This window comes from Lutra lutra, chromosome 5, assembly GCF_902655055.1.
Source record: "Lutra lutra chromosome 5, mLutLut1.2, whole genome shotgun sequence".
Lineage (NCBI taxonomy): Eukaryota > Metazoa > Chordata > Mammalia > Carnivora > Mustelidae > Lutra > Lutra lutra.
Genome location: NC_062282.1, coordinates 136,363,422 through 136,386,682, shown reverse-complemented (window position 1 = coordinate 136,386,682; position 23,261 = coordinate 136,363,422). Strand labels below are relative to the sequence as shown.

The 23,261-nt window shown below is 42.4% G+C and overlaps 2 protein-coding genes across 2 annotated transcripts; both read left to right on the top strand.

Annotated features, from left to right (window-relative positions):
- The first annotated feature begins 555 nt into the window (after positions 1–555).
- Positions 556–15,304, top strand: PHAX (phosphorylated adaptor for RNA export). The gene is made up of 5 exons (XM_047731027.1): positions 556–746; positions 3,612–4,225; positions 6,493–6,613; positions 10,216–10,299; positions 14,070–15,304. Exons 1-5 carry the CDS (start codon positions 651–653, stop codon positions 14,337–14,339), a joined length of 1,185 nt encoding a protein of 394 aa, XP_047586983.1. The 5' UTR covers positions 556–650; the 3' UTR covers positions 14,340–15,304.
- A 4,183-nt stretch (positions 15,305–19,487) lies between these two features.
- TEX43 (testis expressed 43) lies at positions 19,488–22,023 on the top strand. The gene is made up of 3 exons (XM_047731028.1): positions 19,488–19,627; positions 20,170–20,278; positions 21,678–22,023. Exons 1-3 carry the CDS (start codon positions 19,542–19,544, stop codon positions 21,885–21,887), a joined length of 405 nt encoding a protein of 134 aa, XP_047586984.1. The 5' UTR covers positions 19,488–19,541; the 3' UTR covers positions 21,888–22,023.
- Positions 22,024–23,261: the final 1,238 nt, after the last annotated feature.

Sequence of the window (23,261 nt, the reverse complement as noted above, 5' to 3'; positions counted from 1 at the left end):
ATGGAGGAGAACAACCTGCGCAAAGAACCAGGTGTCAGGGCTCCTCCAGGCAGAGGCAACGGCAACTGCAAAGGCCTTGAACCCCTGAAGAACAAAGGATGCCTGAGGGACAGCGAGAGCAGCACCAGCACGGCTTCGGAGCTGGACACAACACAGACCGCTGCGTGTGCGGGGCGGAGAACTCAGAACTCAACTGCGTGGAGCGAAGTCTCTGGAAGGTCTGAGGAGGGTAATGACCTCAGGTGCTGTCTGAAAGGCTCTGCAAGGAGCTACAAGAAGAGTGGGTCGTGCAGGAGCAAGAGTGGGAGCGAGAAGACCTGCGCAGAGCATCTTGGTGAGGAAGGCGAGGCCACGGGAGGAATCCCCGACGGCCGCTGTCCGGGCACAACCTTAGGTTGGCACGAAAAGAAAGTTGGGGAGAAAACACGCAGAAGTGCTGGGGAAACGGGAGGTTCATTTCCCCCAGAGCGGGGTAAATGATTATACGTATTCGTCAATGGTGACCCAGGCGTGAGGAGAAAGCCCCGCGCGGGCCGTCGTGGCGGGAGCGACTCCCCTCGCGGGGGCGCCCGAGCAGCCGCAGCCCGCCGGACCTTCCCGCCGCCGCGCCGGAAGTGTTCTCCTGACCCGCCGCGCCACGCCGCGGGAAGATGGCGCAGGACGCCGGCGACATGGAAGATGGGCAGCTTTCGGACTCGGATTCCGACATGACGGTCGCACCCAGCGACAGGCCGCTGCAGGTGCCGGTGAGTGTAAAGGGCAGGCGGGTCGTTCGCAGCCGGGAGCGCGCAGGCCGGGCTGAGAGGAGGGGCCGGCGGCGGGGCGGGTGAGGGGCTGGCGTGCAGAGCCGTGACTGCGGGAAGGGGCGGGCGACTATATGGATGAGCGGCGGCCGGGCGACCCGGGCCCGGCGTCCCCTGCGGGCCCCGGCGGCGGGGGGGAGGCGCTGGGCGCGGACGCCACGGCGGGCCGTCCGAACCCTGACCCGGCATCTCGTTGCCAAGCTGGGCGGCGAGGCTTGCGGCCTCCTGCTGGCTGGCGTGCGGCCGGCTCTTCTCCGCCTGCAGTGTGCCGCTCTGGGTTTTCTAAATTTGGGGAGTATCCCCCCCCCCCGCCACGGTAGCCTGGTTAGGTTGTCCCAGCCCGGCAGATGACGCCGAAAATGTAGAACCAGGGGACAGCGGGCAGAAACATCCTCTGGCCCTCCTTTTCGCCCTGATCAGAGAGGGAAACTGAAAACCGGGAATGAAGTCCATCATTTGCTAAAGGGCCTGGTTTTCCATATTCCCATCAGATCTAGTTTCGCCACGCGATAATGTGGCACCGGGTTTTGCATTAATCTCTCTGCTTTCTAAAGGGGAGTTTGTCTTGATTGCCTGCTAAGTCGCAGACACTTTGAGCAGGCTTTGTGCCAGGCTGCCTGCATTCGAAAACTGGCGCCTCCACTGTGTGACCAGTGGCAGGGTTTTTAGCCTAGTGCCCCAGTTTGTATAAGGAGAATCATAAAAGTAACGCCACTGATGGGGTGTCTCTAAGGATTCAGTGAGTCACAGTGAACAGTAAGGACTGATAAATCTTTTCTTTTTTTTTTTTAAGATTTTATTTATTTATTTGACAGAGATCACAAGTAGGCAGAGAGGCAGGCAGAGAGAGAGGAGGAAGCAGGCTCCCCGCTGAGCAGAGAGCCTGATGCGGGGCTCGATCCCAGGACCCTGGGATCACGACCCGAGCCGAAAGCAGAGGCTTTAACCCACTGAGCCACCCAGGCGCCCCAGGACTGATAAATCTTAAATGCTGTGGTTATTTGAAGATGGGAAGATTGCCTCTTTATTGACTTAAATCACCCCCTCCTGCCGCCATTTCTAGCACATAATAGCGCAAATAATAAGATCCCCTTTTTTTTTTTTTTTAAAGATTTTATTTATTTATTTGACAGAGAGAAATCACAAGTAAGCAGAGAGGCAGGCAGAGAGAGAGGAGGAAGCAGGCTCCCTGCTGAGCAGAAAGCCCGATTCGGGGCTCGAACCCAGGACCTGGGATCATGACCTGAGCCGAAGGCAGCGGCTTAACCCACTGAGCCACCCAGGTGCCCCAAGATCCCCTTTTTTAAAATAAACATTTCTTGATCATATGTCATAAGCCAGCGTGCTGAACACTGGGGAGCTCAGCAAATCCTTCATTTAGTACAAAACACAAGTGTTGTTGTTTTTTTTTTTTTATAAGATTTTATTTATTTTAGGGAGAGAGATGGGAAAGGGGCAGAGAGAATCCCAAGCTAAGTGCTGAGGTTCTGAGGTGGAGCCCAAGGTGAGGCTTGATTTCACGACTCTGAGATCATAACCTGGACCCAAATCAGGAGTCCGATACTTAACTGACTGAGCCACCCAGAAGCCCCAAGGTGTTCCCTTTTGCATATAGATGTCTTAGGAAATTGATATGAAGGTTTCGGTTTAGGTTTTCAATCTTTTCCAGGTGGTTTTACATAGATTGACCCATGACTTGGTAAACTTAATGCCGTGGACTGTGCAGTTTTAATAGTGTGGCGGGAATTCTTACCCATAGGAGTTTACTATCTGATCTCAAAAGAGTGTGGTTACTAAACTGTATAAAGGAAGTTGGGTGTGTCCAAATGCAAGAAATACATGTTTGGAAAGAAAGAGAACATACTCTGTTAACAACTGCGTTAACCTTTAAAATAAAACCTACCAGTCATCTTACCAGCAAAAAAGGGTTTATTCTGGAACAGCAGAGAATCACAACTGAACAGGCAAGCTAGGGCAAAACCATAGACAAGTGGGAAACAGAGGAATGCTCTTTTATAGAGGAAGGGGAGAAGTTGAGAAGGACTGTAAAAAAGTCCACTGAAGTAAACTGGGAGTTAAAAGTGGCTCCATCAGTTAAGCATTTGCCTTCAGCTCAGGTCATGATCCCAGGGTTCTGGGATCAAGCCCTGCACTAGGCTCCCTGCTCCACAGGGAGTCTGCTGCTGTCTCTGCCATTCCCCCTGCTTGTCTCTGTCTCTCTCTCTCTTTCTAATAAATAAGTAAATAATCTTTAAAAAGAAAAAAAAATAAAGTATATGGCTTTTCATTGGCTGAGTTGGGACAGTCTTATTGGCTGGACTGTTGCCTAGCAAGAAGAAAATCTTCCTCCTGCTGTGTTAGTAAGATATAGGCTTCTTCCTGTGGGAGATGAAACCTCAGGTCTTTTCCTCTGATAGGACATGAGAACTCCCCCTTCAAGCTTCCTGACTCCAGTTTAGCAAGGTTTCTTTTTAATTTTCACAACTGTTACGAAGTTATTGTGCATGCCATTTTTAAACATTCTGACAATAACTGCACATACTGAAAATCTTCTGATGTGGGAATTAAATAGCTTTTTAGAAAGAGACTTTAGAACTAAGTTCTGTATTAGCTTTAGAAATACGAATTTGTAATAGTTTTAAAATTGGCAAATTCCATGTGGAACTTTAGAAAAGAAGGGACTGGGTTGGTTTCAGAGATTCATTGAGGATTGTTCTGCTTCAGTGGTTCGGCTAAATCCCGAAGTAATTTTTTTTTTGAAATAGCACATGTGTTGGTGGAATTGATTGTATTTCCTTTCACTTGCAGAAAACACTAGGTGGGGACAGCGCAGTGAGGCCCTTCCAGGGTACTGCAACACCATGTGCGCCAGTATCGCATTATCGGACTGTTAAAAGTGTGGATTCAAGTGAAGAGAGTTTTTCTGATTCAGATGATGATAGCTCCCTTTGGAAACGCAAGCGACAGAAATGTTTTAACCCACTTCCGAAGCCAGAGCCTTTTCAGTTTGGCCAGAGCAGCCAGAAACTGCCTGTTCCTGGAGGAAAGAAGGTTAACAACATATGGGGTGCTGTGCTTCAAGAACAGAATCAAGATGCAGTGGCCACTGAACTTGGTATCTTGGGAATGGAGGGTACTATTGACAAAAGCAGACAATCCGAGACTTACAATTATTTACTTGCTAAGAAACTTAAGAGGGAATCTCAAGAACATGCAAAAGAATTAGACAAAGAGCTAGATGAATATATGCATGGAGGCAAAAAAATGGGATCAAAGGAAGAGGAAAATGGGCAAGGTCATCTCAAACGGAAACGACCTGTCAAAGACAGACTGGGGGACAGATTAGAAATGGACTATAAAGGCCGATATGAGATCACAGAGGACGATTCGCAAGAGAAAGTGGCTGATGAAATTTCTTTCAGGTGAGCATTAAAATTTGGCCTGCAAATGAGCACTTGACCAACTATCTTCCGTTTATAGGAAATAATTCCAAATGCATTAAGGATGATGTTTCTTTGTGTTTCCTAAATTCAGACAGGCCTGATAAAAATAATGAATTTTGCAAACTTTTATGAACTTTTTTTTTTTTTTTTTTTTTTTTTTTTTGCTTTTATGAACTCTTAATGATTTTTGTCATTTAGTGCTTTGGAGCTCTTTTTTTTTTAAGATTTTATTTATTTATTTGACAGAGATCACAAGTAGGCAGAGAGGCAGGCAGAGATAGAGGAAGGGAAGCAGGCTTCCCGCTGAGCAGATAGCCCGATGCGGGGCTCAATCTCAGGACCCTGGGATCATGACCTGAGCTGAAGGCAGAGGCTTTAACCCACTGAACCACACAGGCGCCCCTTTGGAGCTCTTTAGCTCAAAGAATGTTTTTAAATCATGGGTGTTTGGTTTTTGCTTTGCTTTTGCTTATTTTTAGTGTTTCCAAATATTCATGACCTTTTATAACTTCATTGAGGCATATTGTACACATGATAAAATCCACCCATCTTGGGTGTTGATTCTTTAGTAAATTTATCAGTTTTACGAATATCACCAAAAATCACTTTTAAAAAACATCATCCTATAAGATCCATCATGAGCATATGCCCATTTAAAGGTTTTGGTTTTGGGTTTTTTGTTTTGTTTTGTTTTTAAGATTTTTATTTATTTATTTGTTTATTTGACAGAGCGCTTGTGCACACAAGCATGGGCAGTGGGAGGGAGAAGCAGGCTCCCTGCTGAACAAGGAGCCCCTATGTGGGGCTCGATCCCAGAACCCTGGGATCATGACCTGAGCTGAAGGCAGACGCTTAACCAACTGAGCCACCTAGGCTCCCCTAAAGTTATTCTTTGTTCCTATCCCAGATAACTGCTCATACTTTCTGTTGGCATAAATTTACATTTTCTGGACATTTCATAATAATGGAATCATACAGTGTGTGGTCTGTATGTGTAATGTTTTTGAGACTTGTCCATTTTGTAGTAGGCATCAATACTTAATTTTTAAATTTCTATACATATGCAAACCATATTGCTATTTTGCTTTTTGACCATCATGCTGTATGAGCATGATATGGAGCTTTGACATGCAGATATTAGGGCATGTATTTTAATTTTTCCTGAGTAAATACCTAGAAGTAGAATTTCTTGGCGTATGGTAAATTTATTTTCAACAAGTTCAGATTTTGTTTAACTTTTTCTTAGCTCTAAGTATTAAGGAACAAATTTTAAAACAGATATGATTCAAGAATAACAATGCTAATACTGGACTTTTAACCTACAGAGTGAGCTTGGAACTTGACAGTTGGAAAAGAATTTAGAGATTTTGTAAACCAAAGCCTTCATTTTACTGATAAGGAAACTGAGACCCAGTAGTTAATATGGCTTGTCCAAAGTCACAGTTTTAAGTGTCAGATTTGGAACTAAACCTTGGTTGCTTTGTTCCTAGTCCAGTGCTCTTTCTCCGATAATTCACTGTATCTTGTTGAGAATGAGCAAGAAAACCAGGTCTAGTTAGAGAACTGGTAGAACTTCTATGTTAATCCTCACTCATCTCTATGGAGTGTGGACTATGATGTGAGAAGTGTTAGGTTTCCTGTGTTTTTACCTCGGTGGTAAGATGAAAATAAGTATCTAGCTCATAAGGTTGTTGAGGTGATTAACTGAGATAATGCATACAAAGGTTTTAGGATTGTGCTCATCCCATGGTAAGTCATCAGTTAATATTAGCTATGGCCTTTGTTCTGAAGCAGAGAAACTGAGAGAAAGATCTTATCTACTTTAAAATTCCCACACATCTCTGGATTTATGAGAACTAACTTGTAGGCATGATAATTGAGTGCACAGTGTATGTTTGTTACTGGTTTTGACAGGAATGGATTTACCTTCTTTTGCTTTTAGGCTTGCATTCCCCTTGCTGGATGTACACATTTATTATGAAATTCACCGTAATCCATTAAGGCAAAATGAAAAGGCCAGTTCTGAGACTTGAGATGGAATCTTGAGTTTACTGTCTCTTTGACCCAAGGTAGTAGTGTTGGCATGTCAGTGATTCTAAGGTTAAAATTGAAGATTGTAAAAAGCAGATGTTACCAGAATAGGATTTTGATTCTACTTGGGAATTAAACTGGAGACAAAGATATATTTCTTCAACTTTATACAGGAAATAAAGAGATTAATATTATTGTACTCTGTTCCTTATCAGGTTGCAGGAACCAAAGAAAGATCTGATAATGCGAGTAGTGAGAATAATTGGGAACAAAAAGGCAATTGAACTTCTGATGGAAACTGCTGAAGTTGAACAAAATGGTGGCCTTTTTATAATGGTAAGGCTTACTGCTCTATTGTTTCCATTTTGTAGTGTGTTTCATATGATTTTTTTTTCCTTTTTTTTTTTAAGATTTTATTTATTTATTTGACAGACAGATCACAAGTAGGCAGAGAGGCAGGCAGAGCAAGAGGAGGAAGCAGGCTCCCTGCTGAGCAGAGAGCCCGATGCGGGGCTCGATCCCAAGACCCTGAGATCATGACCTGAGCTGAAGACAGAGGCTTTAACCCACTAAGCCACCCAGGCGCCCCAATAAACTTGTTTCTGATTGTTGGACCTCTTATCAATATACTACACTGTGGCTCAAATTTTAAGAAACTGAATTTAAAAATTATGTGTAGTTAGTTTTTGCAATTACTACTTTCCTTACAAAAACCATACATAAGTTGTATCCTGTTAATGTGCAGTCAACAACACATCTCTTAGAGGATTCACTGAGAATAGGGGCTGAAATTTTAAGAAAATAGTCTGGAGGGAACTTGGAAACTCAAATTTTTAAGAATACAGATTTTAGAATTTGGGAATCCTTGTTTTGAATTCTGGGTCTGCAACTTCCTACGTGTGAGATGTGGCTAAATTGACTTCTCAGAGCTTCTTTCTCCCAGCAAATTTGGGACAGGATGAGACAAGATGATATACATAAAATACCACAGTGTACCCAGCCCTTAGTTGGCAGTGATGAACAGGCATGTTGCTTTGGGTTTGTTTAATTCATGCATTCTTAAATATTGGTCTTGGGGCCGGAAAAAACCCCGAAAACACATATATATGTATAAAACACGGTAGATGTTCAGTGTATCAGTGAGTATTAAAGTTCCATAGATGGTGGGGTGGGTAGGAAAACCTCTGCAAAGGCTCCTTAGGGTAGGGGAAGCAACAGTGAACAAAAACTTGAGAAACACTTTTTTATTTTTTATTTTTTTGAGAAACACTTTAGTAATTGTTTTTCTTTAAACTTTACTGTTTTGTTTTTTGTTATTTTAACTGAAGTATAGTTGACATGCAAAAATAATTTTAACTGTACAACATAGCTATTTGACAATTACAAACATTACAAAATGCTCACCATGTGAGCATAGTTATCAGCTGTCTCTATATGAAGTTATTACAATATATATTTTTTAAGATTTTATTTATTTAATTGAGAGAGTGAACATGAGCGATGGGGAGGGGCAGAGGGAGAAGCAAACTCCCTCGTGGTCAGGAAGCCCAACTCCGGGCCCAATTCCAGGACCCCAGGATCATGACCTGAGCTGAACTAAGGCAGATGCTTAACCAGGTGAGCCACCCAGGTGCCCCAAAGTTATTATTGCAGTATTACTGATTATATTCCCCATGCTGTACTTTCCATCCTGTGACTTTATTGTGTCACTGGAAGCTTGTACCTGTTAAGGTATGCCCTTCACCTGTTTTGTCCATGTCCCCACTCTCTACCCCTCTGGGTAGAACAAGTTTGTTCTCTGTATTTTTGAGTCTTTTTATGGTTTTTTGTTAAACAGGTTTGTTTTTGTTTTTAGATTCCACATATAAATGAAGTAATCTGGCTTGTTCTTTCTGACTTACTTAGCATTATATCCTCTATGTCCATCCATGATGTGAATGACAAGACTTCATACTTTTTTATAGCCAAGTGATATTTCATCATATATATAGATAAGAGTTATATATCATCTTTACTCACCATTGGACATTGAGGTTGCTTTCATATTTGGGCTATTTTATTATTTTTTTAAGATTTTATTTATTGGGGCGCCTGGGTGGCTCAGTGGGTTAAGCCGCTGCCTTCGGCTCAGGTCATGATCCCAGGTCCTGGGTTCGAGCCCCACATCGGGCTTTCTGCTCAGCAGGGAGCCTGCTTCCTCCTCTCTCTCCGCCTGCCTCTCTGCCTACTTGTGATTTCTCTCTGTCAAATAAATAAATAAAATCTTTAAAAAAAAAAAAAAGATTTTATTTATTTATTTGATATAGAGACAGGAAGAGACAGAATACAGGCAGGGGGCAGTGGGAGAGGGAGAAGCAGTCTTCCTGCTAAGCAGGGAGCCCATTGCTGGGCTCCATCCCAAGACCCTGGGATTATGAACTGAGCCAAAGGCAGACACTTAATGACTGAGTCACCTAAGTGCCTCATTTTGACTGTCTTAAATAATTCTGTAGCAAACATAGGGGTCCATATGTCTTTTCAAATTAGTGTTTTTGTTTTCTTTGGGTGGATACCCAGCAGTGGAATTGCTGAATCATATGGTATTTGTATTTTGAATTTTTTGGAGAACCTCCACACGGTTTCCCATACTGGCTGTACCAGTTTACATTCCCACCAACAGTGCTCAAAAATTCCCTTTTCTCCACATTCTCACTAATGTTTGTTATTTCCTTTTGTCTTGTTACTAGCCGTTCTGACAGATGTGAAGTAAGAAACATTTTACTGCTTGAGAATGGCAGAAAGAGCACTACTCTGGTTAGGGCCGGATCACAGGCAGTGGTACTTTTTCCCATATGGTTCTGGAGATCTCATTTAATTCAGCTTTCACCGCATGGTGAGGATGAAGCTTGAATGGCTCCTTCTTATTTGTTCTTCATGAATCTGAATGGTAATATCACATGAGAATGAATCACTATTATGCTGTGAAAGTGGAGAGAAAAGAAACCAGTTAGAATTGATAGCATTGGCTGAGGGAATAGGATGTGAATATAGATTTCAGAAGTCAAAATAGAACTTGACAACAAAACAAATTACAATAATCATGAATGTACTGGCACCCTTGTTTGTCATTGCTGAGGTACTTAGATTTTTGTTTAGTTGACCCCAAAGTTATAGATTCATTAATATCTTAATACCGTAGTAATAAAAGTTTGTATTGAGTGAGCTAGTGAAAATCTACTGGTTATTGGAAAGATGCAAGTCCAAATTCACTTTCTTTTAATGGACAGTTTTCTTTTTTTTATTCTTTCTTAGAGGTTTTATTTGGGGGCAACTGGGTGGTTCAGTCAGTTAAGTGGCTGCCTTTAGCTCAGGTCATGATCCCAGGGTCCTGGGATCAAGCCCCACATCGGGCTCCCTGCTCAGCAGAGAGCCTCCTTCTTCTCTCCTTTGCATGCTGCTCTGCCTACTTGTGCTCTCTATCTCTCTCAAATAAATAAAATCTTCCAAAAAGGTGAGGTGAGGGGCAGAGGGAGAGGGAGAAGCAGACTCACCGCTGACTGGGGGCTCGATGTAGGGCTCAATCCCAGGACCCTGAGATCATCACCTGACCTGAAGGCAGACGCTTAAACGACTGAGCTGTACATTTTTCTTGTACGATTATTTATTGCTGTGTACTAGGCACTGTTGTAGACAGAGCAATCTTAGCCTGTAGGTGGGGGTGGGAGTGAGACAATGTATAAAGAATAAATACATCTTCAGGTATGTTAGCAAGTGATAAGTGCTGTGATAAAAGAAATAGATCTCATGGAGGTGTGGAGAAGAGAGGAGGACATTGCATTTAAACTGTTGTGATCAGGGTAGATCTTTTTCTTTCTTTAGGTACCTTTCTGTTTAAAAGATGCTTTAAGCCACTCATAGGAACAGTCTACACAGTATCATTTTTCTCTTTCTCTTGGTAGAATGGTAGTCGAAGAAGAACACCAGGTGGAGTTTTCCTGAATCTCCTGAAAAATACTCCTAGTATCAGCGAGGAACAAATTAAGGTAAAAATTACAGTGTACTTCCTTGACTTTTAAGATCTATCATAATTTTACTTCTGCTTGGGTTCTAGCTGCATATTTTCCTAATCCCTATCACCTGGTCTGCCTTAAATTGACCAATTCTGTCATTGTCTCATTTCAGGTAAAACATGTGCTTTTATAAACTCTGCCTCCTCTTGTTCTTCCCTTTCCAAGCCAAGGTCACAATTTCCTTTGTGTCGTTTTCCTGGTCTTTGAGCACGTAATTTCTGGTCTTTTTAGAACGTATTTTCTACCCTTCTACAACTTTTTATTAATGAAAAATTTCGAACTTGCAGAATAGATGAAAGAATAATAGGATGAATTTCCTACACTAACATTTAGGGGTTGTTAAACTGAAGAATTTGAGATTCTTATCTTACAGTTGTTTTTCTGTGCTATTTGGTAATAAGTAGAGAACATCGTGACACTCAGCCCTAATTTTTTCAGTAAGCATCTGTCAGTAATAAGGACAGTTTCCTACCAAGCGTCACCTAAGAGAAAGAATAGTTTCACAGTACCATCTAACATCTTGATCATATTCCAGTTTCCTGAATTGTCCCAAGAATGTATTGTCTGCCTTTTTTCCCTCCTCCAAACCAAGATCCTGTCTAGATTTCCACTGTATCTCTTTTCCTCATTTTAACTCCACACTTACTTTTGTGATTTAGACCTTTAGAAGAGTCTGAGGTGGTTTTTTATAGAACATAACCACATTCTGGTCATTGTCTCCTCATGGATTTTTTTCATTCATTCCTCTCTCTCCAGTAGTTCGTATAAACTAGAATCTAGGCTCCTCCTCCCCCCCGCAAAATCTGGCTTTTCTTTTTTTAATTAAAAAAAAATAATTTATTTTTAATTTTATTTATTTGACAGAGACACATGAGAGGGGGAACACAAGCAGGGGAGGCAGGAGAGGGAGAAACAGGCTTCCCACCAAGCTGGGAGCCTGATGTTGAGCTCAATCCCAGGGCCTTGGGATCATGACCTGAGCCGAAGGCAGACGCTTAACAACTGAACCACCCAGGCGCCCCTAGAATCTAGGCTCTTAAATATTAATCATTTTTGCATTACCGAATGTCCTATATGGGAGTTCTTTTACAATGTGAGATTTTCACAGCTCAGAATTTATCTTTTATTTTATTTCATTTTATTTTAAAGATTTTATTTATTTATTTGACAGAGAGAGAGAGACAGTGAGAGCAGGAACATGAGCAGTGGGAGTGGCAGAGGGAAAGCAGGCTCCCCACTGAGCAGGGAGCCCCACGTGGGGGCTCAATCCCAGGACACTGAGATCATGACCTGAACTGAAGGCAGACACTTAACGACTGAGCCACCCAGGCACCCCTCAGAATTTCTTTTAATTTTGTTTTGTTTTGTTTTAAGATTTTTTTATTCATTTATTTGACAGACAGAGATCACAGGTAGGCAGAGAAGCCCGCAGAGAGAGAGGAGGAAGCAGGCTCCCCGCTGAGCAGAGAGCTGGATGCCAGAACTCTGGGATCATGACCTGAGCGGAAGGCAGAGGCTTTAACCCACTGAGCCAGCCAGGTGCCCCTATCTTTTAATTTGTTAATTAAGGAACATGATTACATTTAGCAGATAGGATCAAGATGGAGAACTTACTTCTTGCATAGGAAAGAGATGGTACTCAGGCAACGCAGATACTGTATTTGAGCAGCTTTGTAGTCTCTTTATCATAACAGTGGGTAATACAGGTCGGAGGAATGCCCTTGAGCCATTTATAATGCTAATGAAGACATAAATGAAAGCCACTTCTTAAGCTGCCTTTCCTTGTGAGTTTATTTTATGTAAGCTCAGTGTTAGATTTTTTTTCCTCAAGTTTCTGGCTGTCCGCTTCCAGTTATTTTTTTTAAATCTATGTTGAAATTCCTACAGGAAATGTTTCTGTTATTGCACATTTGAAATCCTTTGTCCATCACTGCCTTTTTTCCTAACTGGAGCAATGACCTTGATAAATTTGTAACGATGTAATTTTCCTCAGGAGCACATAATTACTAACTGGCAAAATTAGATTAAAACCCAGATTTTGAATATTAAAAAATTCTTTTTATCACATTGTGCTATTTCTCTGATATTTTCCTGTCAAACCATGTTTAATGGTACTTAGAAGCATGTTTCTTCTCAGTATACACCTTCTGTCAGAGATTACACTGGGGAAGGAAGAACATAAGCCATAAACTCTGTTCTACATTTAGTGTGTGTGCTGCCAAAGTGGGCACTGTCGCTTTCCTCATCTGAAGACAGGGCTAATACGCACTGCATAAGGTTCTGTTGAGAATGAAGAATCCTTAGCACAGTATCTGGTGTATAAATGTGCTCATTCAGTAAATGGTCCCTATCTGAAGTCACTTTTTCTTTTGTCCTTCCACTTCTTAACACCTGTACCCTCCTTCTCCACCCCCAGTCTTGTCATTTCTTGGCAGATGCTTTTATTCCTTCTTTCCATCAAAGCATTCAACTTCTGAAGCTTTCCCTTGTTCCCTTAATTTCAGGGCTCCTTCCTCCTTCCTCTGCTAGTTCTCTGTGCTGCTTGAAACGATCACAAATATTAGGAGAGGGCTTCCTTTATTTCACCATCCTCCATAGTGCTTTTTATAAACAAGAAAGGATTTGTGATTTGTGGACTTGAAGAATATAATAGGGAGTGACTTAGTTATAGCTTTTAATAGTCTCTTCCCAGAAGGTCGTAGGGTATCCTGCCTATCCTAACTTCTCTTTTAAATCTTTGAACCTTCTCTGTTTTAGCATAGTCATTTTTGACCTTCTCTTTAGATCCCTGGCCTACTTTTCTTTCTGTAGCCTCTGAAACTACACTTCTCTGTCTGTGTCAAGGTTTCCAGATGTCCTTTTATGTTTTCCCACGTAGTAGTTGAATGAAACGTTATTTTGCACTTTGGCAGCTCTCATCCACTGGCAATTTTGCCTCTTGGAGGACGTTGGGCAACACCTGGAGATGTGTTTGATTGTCTCAGTTGGGGGATGGAGGAGGTCTGTGCTGTTGGGGAGAGGCCTGGCACGCTGCTCACCCTCCTGCCCTGCACAGAGCAGAGCACCCAGCAGGGAGCAAGCTGAGGTTTCAGATCCCCTGGTGGAGAAGCCCTGTACTAACAGTCTCCTATTTTTCTGTTACAAAGTCCCTTTTCTAACATCCTGGAATACATCCCAATGCTGATTGTATCAGTTTTATGCTTCATGGTATAAGTTTTGGACAGATTTACATTCTCCATACTAATTACAGTAACATTTTTTAAGGGATAGATTTTTTTCCATTGTGTAGGTTACATGATCATACTTAGTCACACCCGTAGGGCCTGGCTTGGTTTCTTAGCATGTGCAGTTACATGTGGTTAGGATGCCATTTCAAAGTTAGTAAACCCTTATTCCAAAGACTTCTGTTTGGTTGGGACAGATCGTATTTTATTTAAATCCTGAACAACGTGATTTTTCTACCGTATCTTCTCATTTAGGAAACCTGTCGCTATAGAGATGGTATGTGATGGTTGACTAAGTGTGCACCCCAGAGCTAGCATGGGGTTGAGCGTGAATTAAAGCTTCATCCTCTGGTTGCAGTGGGGCCTTCCCTGCTTTCTTGGACTCTGTGTCCTATCAGTCTAATAATATTTGCTTGTTTTCTGTGAGAAATGAAGATCATGAACATAAAGGAAGGGCCTGCCTTCTAATAAACGTTCAGTACATAGCAGTTTTTACTTGAAGTTGTTCTTTTATTGTAGGACATTTTCTACATTGAAAATCAAAAGGAGTATGAAAATAAAAAGGCTGCCAGAAAGAGGAGAACACAGGTGTTGGGAAAAAAGATGAAACAAGCTATTAAAAATCTAAATTTTCAAGAAGATGACGATACATCACGAGAAACTTTCGCAAGTGATACGAACGAGGCTCTGGCCTCTCTCGATGAGCCGCAGGAAGGCCACGGAGAGACAAAGCTGGACGCAGAGGAAGCCATCGAGGTTGATCATTCGCACGATTTGGACATCTTTTAGTACATTTGGAGGAATAAGCCTTTTTAGAATAACCTTGTAATAAGCCATTTCTACTGAAGTTGCTTTGTTTTACTTTGCACTGATACATATAAAGATCCGGAGAGAAAGAGCTGTTCTCTTGTTTAAAATAAAGTTAAATCTGGGGGGGGGGGGAGGAATGTTATTGATAGAAACATTTCTCGTGTCTGATAAAGTACTTACAGGTATATATAGCAGAGGATTTAATTTCTCAATCTGTTGCATGTGTCAGTTATTACTAGTTGATAATTACTTTTGTCCTGGTCATTGTAACATGCCATTCAAAAATTTGTTTTCTTTTTCTGAGTTAGGCAGTGAATTATGATTCGTTTCAAAACATTCCACTAAAAGATCCTAATAAGGCACATACATTGTTAAGCTGTTACAAATGCAATCAAATTTAGTTTTTCTGTGTTCTAAGAACTTATAGGCAGTTTTAAGGATGGAGACTAAAAATAGGTTTATACTGATGGCTCTTAACCACTTATTTGTCCAGAAGTAAATTAACATCAGAAGCTTTTCAAAAGAAGTATTGGTTCTTAACTTTGTTTTTCACTTCTTTCTAATTATGTGATCATACCTGTGTAATTACTAAGGACATAAAAAATTCACAGTGGTTGCTTGCCTAAGACTGTTTTACCTTATGTTAAGGAAGTTGGGTATTAAAAATGCTGCCTGAAGTGTGGAATTACTCATTTTTATTGAAGGAAATAAAGGTAGTTAAGGTGTTCTAAGGGTTGACTATTGTTTGTAAAGTAAATTAAGCAAAAATCTGTAGGAAGCAGTTATAAACTTATTTACAAAGAGTACTTAAAGCCTTTCTGGAATACATAGTCATTGAAGTTGGATCTAAGGATATAAGTGGGAAAAGAAGAAGAAAATGGTTATTGGTTGCTTTTTATTCGTAAAGAATGCAAAAATAAAATTAGATTTTGGGCAGTCCTTAATGCGCTTCAAGTGACTTTTTTTTTTTTTTTTTAAGATTTATTTATTTGAGTTATTTTTATACCCATCCTGGGGCTCAAATTCAAGATCCCAAGATCACGAGTCTCATGCTCCTCTGACCAGGCCAGCCAGGTGCCCCTCAAGTGACTATTTTTTTTTTTTTTTTTAGTATTTTTTTTTAAAGATTTTATTTATTTATTTGACAGAGAGAGATCACAGGTAGACGGAGAGGCAGGCAGAGAGAGAGAGAGAGGGAAGCAGGCTCCCTGCTGAGCAGAGAGCCCGATGCGGGACTCGATCCCAGGACCTGGGATCATGACCTGAGCCGAAGGCAGCGGCTTAACCCACTGAGCCACCCAGGCGCCCCATCACGGGAGGTAATTTTAAAGGTACAATACATTGAGAAGGATAACATTCAGGTAACTGCTGCTTTGGTGTGTTTTTTTTTTTTTTTTAATGATTTTATTGATTTGATCGAGAGAGTAAGAGAGCACAAACAGGGGCGTGCAGGTGAGGGGGAGACAGAGAGAGGAGAAGCAGACTTCCCACTAAGCGGGGAACTTGAAGTGGGACTGCATTTCGGGACCCTGAGATCATGACCTGAGCCGAAGGCAGATGCTTAACTGACTGAGCCACCCAGGTGCCGCTAACTGGCACCTTAAATGCCATACATTTGTGTAACTATTAAATTTTCTAGTGGAAGTTAGGGTTTTTGAAGGGCATTAACATCTGAGGTTACTTCATCTTCACTAAATAGTCCATCCCAGTCCTTTTTCTTTTTAAGATTTTATCTATTTATTGGAGAGAGAGTGAGCACAAGTGAGAGAGCAGGAGTAGAAGGGCAGAGGGAGAGGCAGAAGCGGACTGCCTGCTCAGCAGGAAGCCCAACGTGGGGCTGGATCCCAGGACCCTGGAATCATGACCCAAGCCGAAGGAAGATGCTTAACAGACTGAGCCACCCAGTGCCCCCTAGTTCATTTTCACCAGTAGTTGTTGCCTTACCACTTGGAAACCATGGATTTCTGGATTACATTAGGATTACTTCCCAATGTTAAATAGAAACCAACACGTGAGGTGTTTTGTTTTGCTTCTCAGTAATCCATTACGTTTTATTATCAATATATCTTGGATGCTTATCCTGCACTTCTACTGACAGGTACTCAAGTTTTGAAAATATCTAAATAACAAACATACATCAAACTAATTCTGCAGAGCAGCACCTCTGGCAGGCATACGCTGCGGGGATCGATGCCAAATGTTCCGTGGGATTTTCAATGTCTCCCAGATGGCTTTCATCATGAATGAAAGAACCACCTTAAACCTCACAGAAGAGATCCAATTCAGGGCCAGTATCTTGAGGTGGCAATGCCAGGGTAGGGAGCAGAGACACCTCCTGGAGCCCCGTGAGCTCCGCTGGTAGCAGTCTGGAAAAACAAGCACCGAGACCTGGATACCGCTGTTGGCTGATGGCTTTAGCTGCCCCACTTTCCTGCCTTCGACGTCCAGGCCACACCAGGACTCGGAGTAGATGTATGAAAAAGAATCTCACTGGGATGTTTCCTCTTTAAAATAGCATCTTGAGGGCGCCTGGGTGGCTCAGTGGGTTAAAGCCTCTGCCTTCAGCTCAGGTCATGATCCCAGGGTTCTAGGATTGAGCCCCGCATCGGGCTCTCTGCTCAATGGGGAGCCTGCTTCCCTTCCTCTCTTCCTGCCTCTCTGCCTACTTAGGATCTCTGTCAAATAAATAAATCAAATCTTTAAAAAAAAAAAAAAAAGCATCTTGGCCACTCCCTCTGCTGAGGATCTATCCATCCACTCCTTAGTCAACTCAAAGCACTTGTGCGTGACCTGGCTGCCTTCCTCCTCACTCACCATCAGCGCTCCCCATAGAGCTGCGTGCCCATGGCCAAATCCCCTGAAGGATTTTCTCCACATCTCTGAACATTTTTCTGTATTTTTTGCCTAAAAATGCTTCACATGACTGATGGTGGACTTCTACATCCTGCTGGAGGAGGTGGTGTGTCCTCTCAAGACTTTGCAGAGTTTGGGAGTTCATGGTCTTCTGCTCCAAGACATGCTCCAAAAGCAAGATAACCTGGTCTGAAAGGAGTGAGGGTCCTAATGTGGCACAGGCCAGAGCCTGGAGTCCTCCCCAGCCCTTCAGTTTTTAAGGTTCTCTACATTTTTATCTATTAAAATTACTCTTCTGTAAACCTTTCTGCTCATCTAAATCTAGAAATCTCTATCCAGGGACGCCTGGCTGGCTCACTTGGTAGAGCACTGCGACTCTTGCTCCCCAGATCCATGTGTTCAAGCCCCACGTTGGGAGAGAGATTACTTTAAAAAAAAAAAAAAAAAAGGAAACAAATGTCTCTAACTATTGTTAGGTATATATTCAGTTAACACTCTCACCAAACTGCATTTGGCAGTAATATTTGCTGCTCAGCCTAACTTCTTTGTACTTGCTGCCTATGGGATTGACACTAATACCCCTCCACCTCTCATGGCAATATTGTCATTCTCACTTGTAAAGACACACTCCCTGTATTAAAAGGAGTTTTTATAATCTCAAATACTCTGCATTATAACTCAAATCCTAGGGGATAGAAGGGGTTGGATTGGTTTTAGGTTTAAATATATTTGATTTCCGCTCTTAAAGGTGTGTCTAAGCAATAGATGGTGAAACATAAATAAGACATATCCACAATGTGCAGTATATAAATAGGACAAGTAGCCAAGGACAAATACAGAGTGTTTATATGAAGGGCTACTTTGTGAATAATTGCATAGTCCAAAATGTTATCTAGCATGTTTGTGTCAAATTTGTAACATATCCACAAACATTCTCATCTTAATTGTTCATGATAAGAATGATGTTTTAGGGGCTCCTGGGTGGCTCAGTGGGTTAAAGCCTCTGCCTTCGGCTCAGGTCATGATCCCAGGTGTTGGGGTCCGTGATCAAAGGAATGAGACTGATACAAAGCGAAGGTCAAGCAAAGCTTTATTTTACGCCAAGCATCAAGAATCAAACTGACCGGTCAGGGCTGTCTCTTACGAAAATGTGATGACGACCCTGGCAAGGCCGCTCCCAACGTGGCCGCTCTGGACGAGGCCTCTCCCCAGACGATGCTGCTCCTGACTAGGCCGCTCACTGAGGAGGCCTCACGTCGAGGAAGCCGCTCCGGGAATGAAACTGCTCCCCGGAATGACGCTGCTTCCGCAAGGCCGCTCGGCGAGGCCGCGGCTCGGGGCGGCGGGGCTGACAGCTCTCCTTCTTCTCCGACGGCTCTCCTACTCCTCCTACTCCTCCGACGACTCTCCTTCTTCTTCTCCGACAACTCTCCTACTCCTCTCCAGCCTCAGCCTTGGAAACTAACCTTTATAGGGGTGGTTGAGCCCTGCCCACACACAGGTGGCCAATGGGATTTAAACTCACCTCAGTAAATATATGCACGCCCCACTGATTGGATGTCTTCACCTGGCCTGACTCGCCCTTGTATCTAGGCTTTGCAAGTAAGTTCCTCTGGGAGGGCAGGGTCAATCTAAGTTCACTGCAACAAATTGGCTCCCTCTGGCCAACCAGGCCCTTACACCAGGGTCCTGGGATCAAGCCCCACGTCAGGCTCTCTGCTCCTCGGGGAGCCTGCTTCCTCCTCTCTCTCTGCCTGCCTCTCTGCCTACTTGTGATCTCTGTCAAATAAATAAAATCTTTAAAAGAAATACACAAAAAATAGCTCTAAGCTCCACATTTAAAAAATATATATATGCTTTTAACTTTTATTTATTTAATCTCTACAGCCCACATGACCCCAAGATCTCATGACCCCAAGATCAAGAATCATGCGCTCTTTCAACTGAGCCAGCCAGGCACACTTTAAGCTCTACATTAAAAAAAAAAAAAAAATTATTATTTATTTGACAGAGAATGAGCATGTACACAAGCAGGGGGAGCAGCAGGCAGAGGGAGAGGGAGAAGCAGTCTTCCCACCAAGCAGGGAGCCCAATGTGGGGCTCCATCCCAGAACCCCAGGATCATGACCTCAGCTGAAGGCAGATGCTTGACTGACTGAGCCCACCAGGCACCCCTAAGCCTTATGTTCTTAATCGCCTGCTAATGTAACTGCTCTGGGTTGCTATGAAGTTAGCAAGACAGTGTTCTGTCTGTGGCAACAATGTCATCATAATTAGAGGAGCGAGTCAGTGAAGTTCTAGAAGAGAAGTCTGTCCCTACTGGCAGTGATGGCTTCAATTAAAGACACTTGTCCTATCTTACCTAAGCTTGCCAACAGTTGCTGTGATGAGAGTTCATACAAGCCTTCTAATAAGTGAGGACTTAAGGGTTCTGAGTTTGGGGGTTTTGTGTTCTGTTTTGTTTTGTTTGCCCTCTGGGAGTGACACAGATGAGGACAAACATTTTGTGCTTCCCTTGGCATCTGTTTAGAAAGCTTGATGTTCCAGAGGGAAACAATGGATGGGCAGGGAAAGAAAGACTGCCCTGAGTAGGAAGCAGGTACTAAATTGAGAAGCTGTTTGTGGCTGGTCAGAGACTTCTTTAGGCCATGGGTGGGCCTGGCCAAATCAGGGTGTGCTGCATTCTTCCTTAGTATTAGCTTAAATGAACACTGCAAGCAAGTTGTAAAGGTTAGCATGCAGTTGAAGGTGCAGATATCCAGGCCGGATTCTTGATCTTGGTGATACTTGGAGTTTTGATGGGTTCATTATTAGATGACCCTCAAACAATGCCATAGCTCTCTGACCTGCAGCTGGGGGAGGGGGAAACCCGTCATAGACACAGCACACAAATAATGCTAAAACAATTATGTTGAACTCACCAGATATCCTTTCTTCCGGCCTTCCTAATCTTCAGGTGTAATGAGGTTCATTTGCCACGGTTTTCATTAAAGCAAGGGATGATCCCAAGACATTACGTTATGCCTTGGAAAGAAAACATGAAATTCAGGAATGTGAATCTGAAGGTATTTTCCTATACATGTTCATAATGAAAAATTCATAGTTAAATAGTATAGTTTAATATATCTATGAATAAAATGTAACAATACCAAAGCTATGTTTAAATTTATATTTATTTTTTCCAGCTTTATCGGGTATAATAAATGTATGTATTTAAAGTGGACAACGTGATAACTTTGATAAGCGTACACACTGTAGAATAGTTACCAGGATCAAGATAATTAACACATTCATCCCCTCACAGTGTTAATTCATTTTTTCTTCCCGTGAGCTTAAGATTTACTCTCTGCAACTTTTGGGTATACAATACTGTATTATTAACTATAGTTACTAGGTTGAACATGACAGCTTCAGAATTTGGTCTTATAACTGAAAGTGTGTGCCCTTTGACCTATGTCTCCCCATTTCACCCTCTCTCTAGGCCCTGGTAACCACCATTCAATTGTCTGACAAAAACTATAAACTATTTGATGCGTTTTCACATAAACTTGCAAGGAAGGGTTAAATAGCAACATCTATTCAAATATTTGAGCCCAAAGACGAACTTAAAAAAGATATACCCAAAGATTTCAGAACTCTTTGTCTACCTTTCTCACATAATGGCAACTTGCAATTAAGAATTAACTTAGGGGCACCTGGGTGGCTCAGTGGGTTAAGCATCTGCCTTCAGTTCAGAGCATGATCCCAGGGTCCTGAGATCAAGCCCCACATCAGGCTCCCTGCTCAGTGTATAGTCACTTGGGAATCTCTCTCCCTCTGCCCTCCTCCCATAAGATCTCTCTCTCTCTCTTTCATACAATAAATAAAATCTTTTAAAAAAACAAAAAAGTAGAATAGGAGCACCTGGGTAGCTCAGTGGGTTAAGCATCTGCCTTCGGCTCAAGGCATGATCCCGGGGTCCTTGGATCGAGCCTGGCATGGGGCTGCCTGCTTCTCCCTCTCCTTCTGCCCCTTCCCTTTCCTGCTTGTGCTCTCTCTCTCTCTCTCTCAAATAAACAATAAACAAAAATCTAAACAAGAATAAAATAAAAATTAAAAAGGGATGTTATAATGCTCTGTCCACTAGACTTTTCCTTTTTAAAAAGATCTTATTTATCTATTTATTTATTTGAGAGAGAGAGAAAGAGCACATGTGCTCAGGGGTGCGGCGGAGGGAGAAGGACAAAGCAGACTCCACAGTGTGAGCTAAGTGGAGAGCTCATCATAGGGCTGAACCACAAGACCCTGCGCCCATGACCTGAGCTGAAAACCAGGAGTCAGGTGCTTAACTGACTGCCACCTGGGCACCCCAGACCTTCCTTCTCAACAGGGGTAGTTAGGAAAAACTATTGGGGAATCTCCATCTTCCCCTAATCCAGTGCTGTTAGGCGTGATTTAAAGTGGAATTTTTTTTTCTACCCTTAGCACGCAGAAGTGTGTGGGATCCACGCTGGTCCTCTAGAAGACTCTCTGTTTTTGAATCACAGCGAAAGGCTTTGCCATGGGGAAGATCGGGAAGTTGTCTTGAAGAAAGGCCCACCAGAAATAAAAATTGCTGATATGCCTCTGCATTCCCCGCTCTCCAGATACCAAAGCACTGTGATCTCCCACGGCTTCAGGAGGAGACTGGTCTAAGGATGGAAAAATAAAGTATCAGAGTATTTCAACCCCAATCTCTCTTCTCCCCATAAATTTAAGCCCGTTGCACAATTATATTTCACCTACAGATTCACCTTTTTTAAAGGCTAAAATAAAAGTCAATTGTACTCTTCATCCATTATAAAAGTTTCTAAAAGCAAACAGGCTCTGAGAACATTGGAGATGAAGGCGGGGAGCAAGGCAAACTCACTGAAATTAATTTCACTCCATTTAACTGATGGATCCAGTCCAACCATCTACCCTCACTGTGCTCCTCCTCCTCTTCTCCTCACTCCTTTGTTGTTCATCGCCTCCAAAATTCAGGGTCAGAGGAGCCACACCAAGAAAGAGGGGCAGGATGTGGAATTATTTCTGCTGGTTTTCTGCCTTTTCCAACACCATCTTTCTGCCCTGCCTCACCAACACCTCCCTCCACCAAGGCTGTGGGTCCTGGCAACTCTTCCACATGGTAACTTGAAGTATTTGGCAGACACCTCCAAGATCCACAACACCATTTCAGCTGAAGTGTATTTTTTGTATTGGTTCAATGTATCCAAGGATCAATTTCCTGTAGCAAAGAATGGATGAGCATAATTTAACCTAAAAATGACCGTATGCAAAACGGTTCACCACTGTGGAAGAGGGTGTAGTAGTTTCTCAAGCCATTAAACATAGAATTACCTTATAATCCAGCAATTCCTCTTCTAGGTATATGCCCAAAAGAATTGAAGGCAGGAGGGGTCGGTGGAAGAGGGTGTGCCAGGCTGGCTCCAGCTCCAAAAGGTGTCCAGGTTTTGATCTCGCGGTTTTTGTGGGTTCGAGCCCCACTCTGGCTGTAGAGATTACTTAAAAAAAAAAAAAAATCTTAAAAAAAAAAAAAGATTTGAAAGGAAAGACTCAGATATTTGCGTGCCAATGTTCCTAACAACATTATTCGCAATAGCCAAAATGTGGAAGCAACTCACGTGTCCCCTGAGAGATGAATACATAAAATGTGGTATATTCAGGCAATGGAATACTATTCTTCAGCCATAAAATTCAGTCATGAAATTCTGATACATGCTGCAACGTGGAGAAATCTTGAAAATATGCAAAATGAAGAGGCCGCACACAAAGTTACAAAAATTGTGTAATTCCTCTTGTATGAGATACCTAGAATAATCAAATTCCTAGGGAAAGAAGAATAGTAGTTACCAAAGGCTGCAGAGGAGGGAGGAATAGAGTTGCTGCTTAATGGGTACAGAGTTTTCAGTTTGAAATAATAAAGTTATGGAGACAGTTGTTGGACAAGGTAAATGTACTTATTGCCACTGAACTGTACATTCAAAAAGAGTTAAAGTGAATTTTATGTCCTGTTTATTTTACCACATT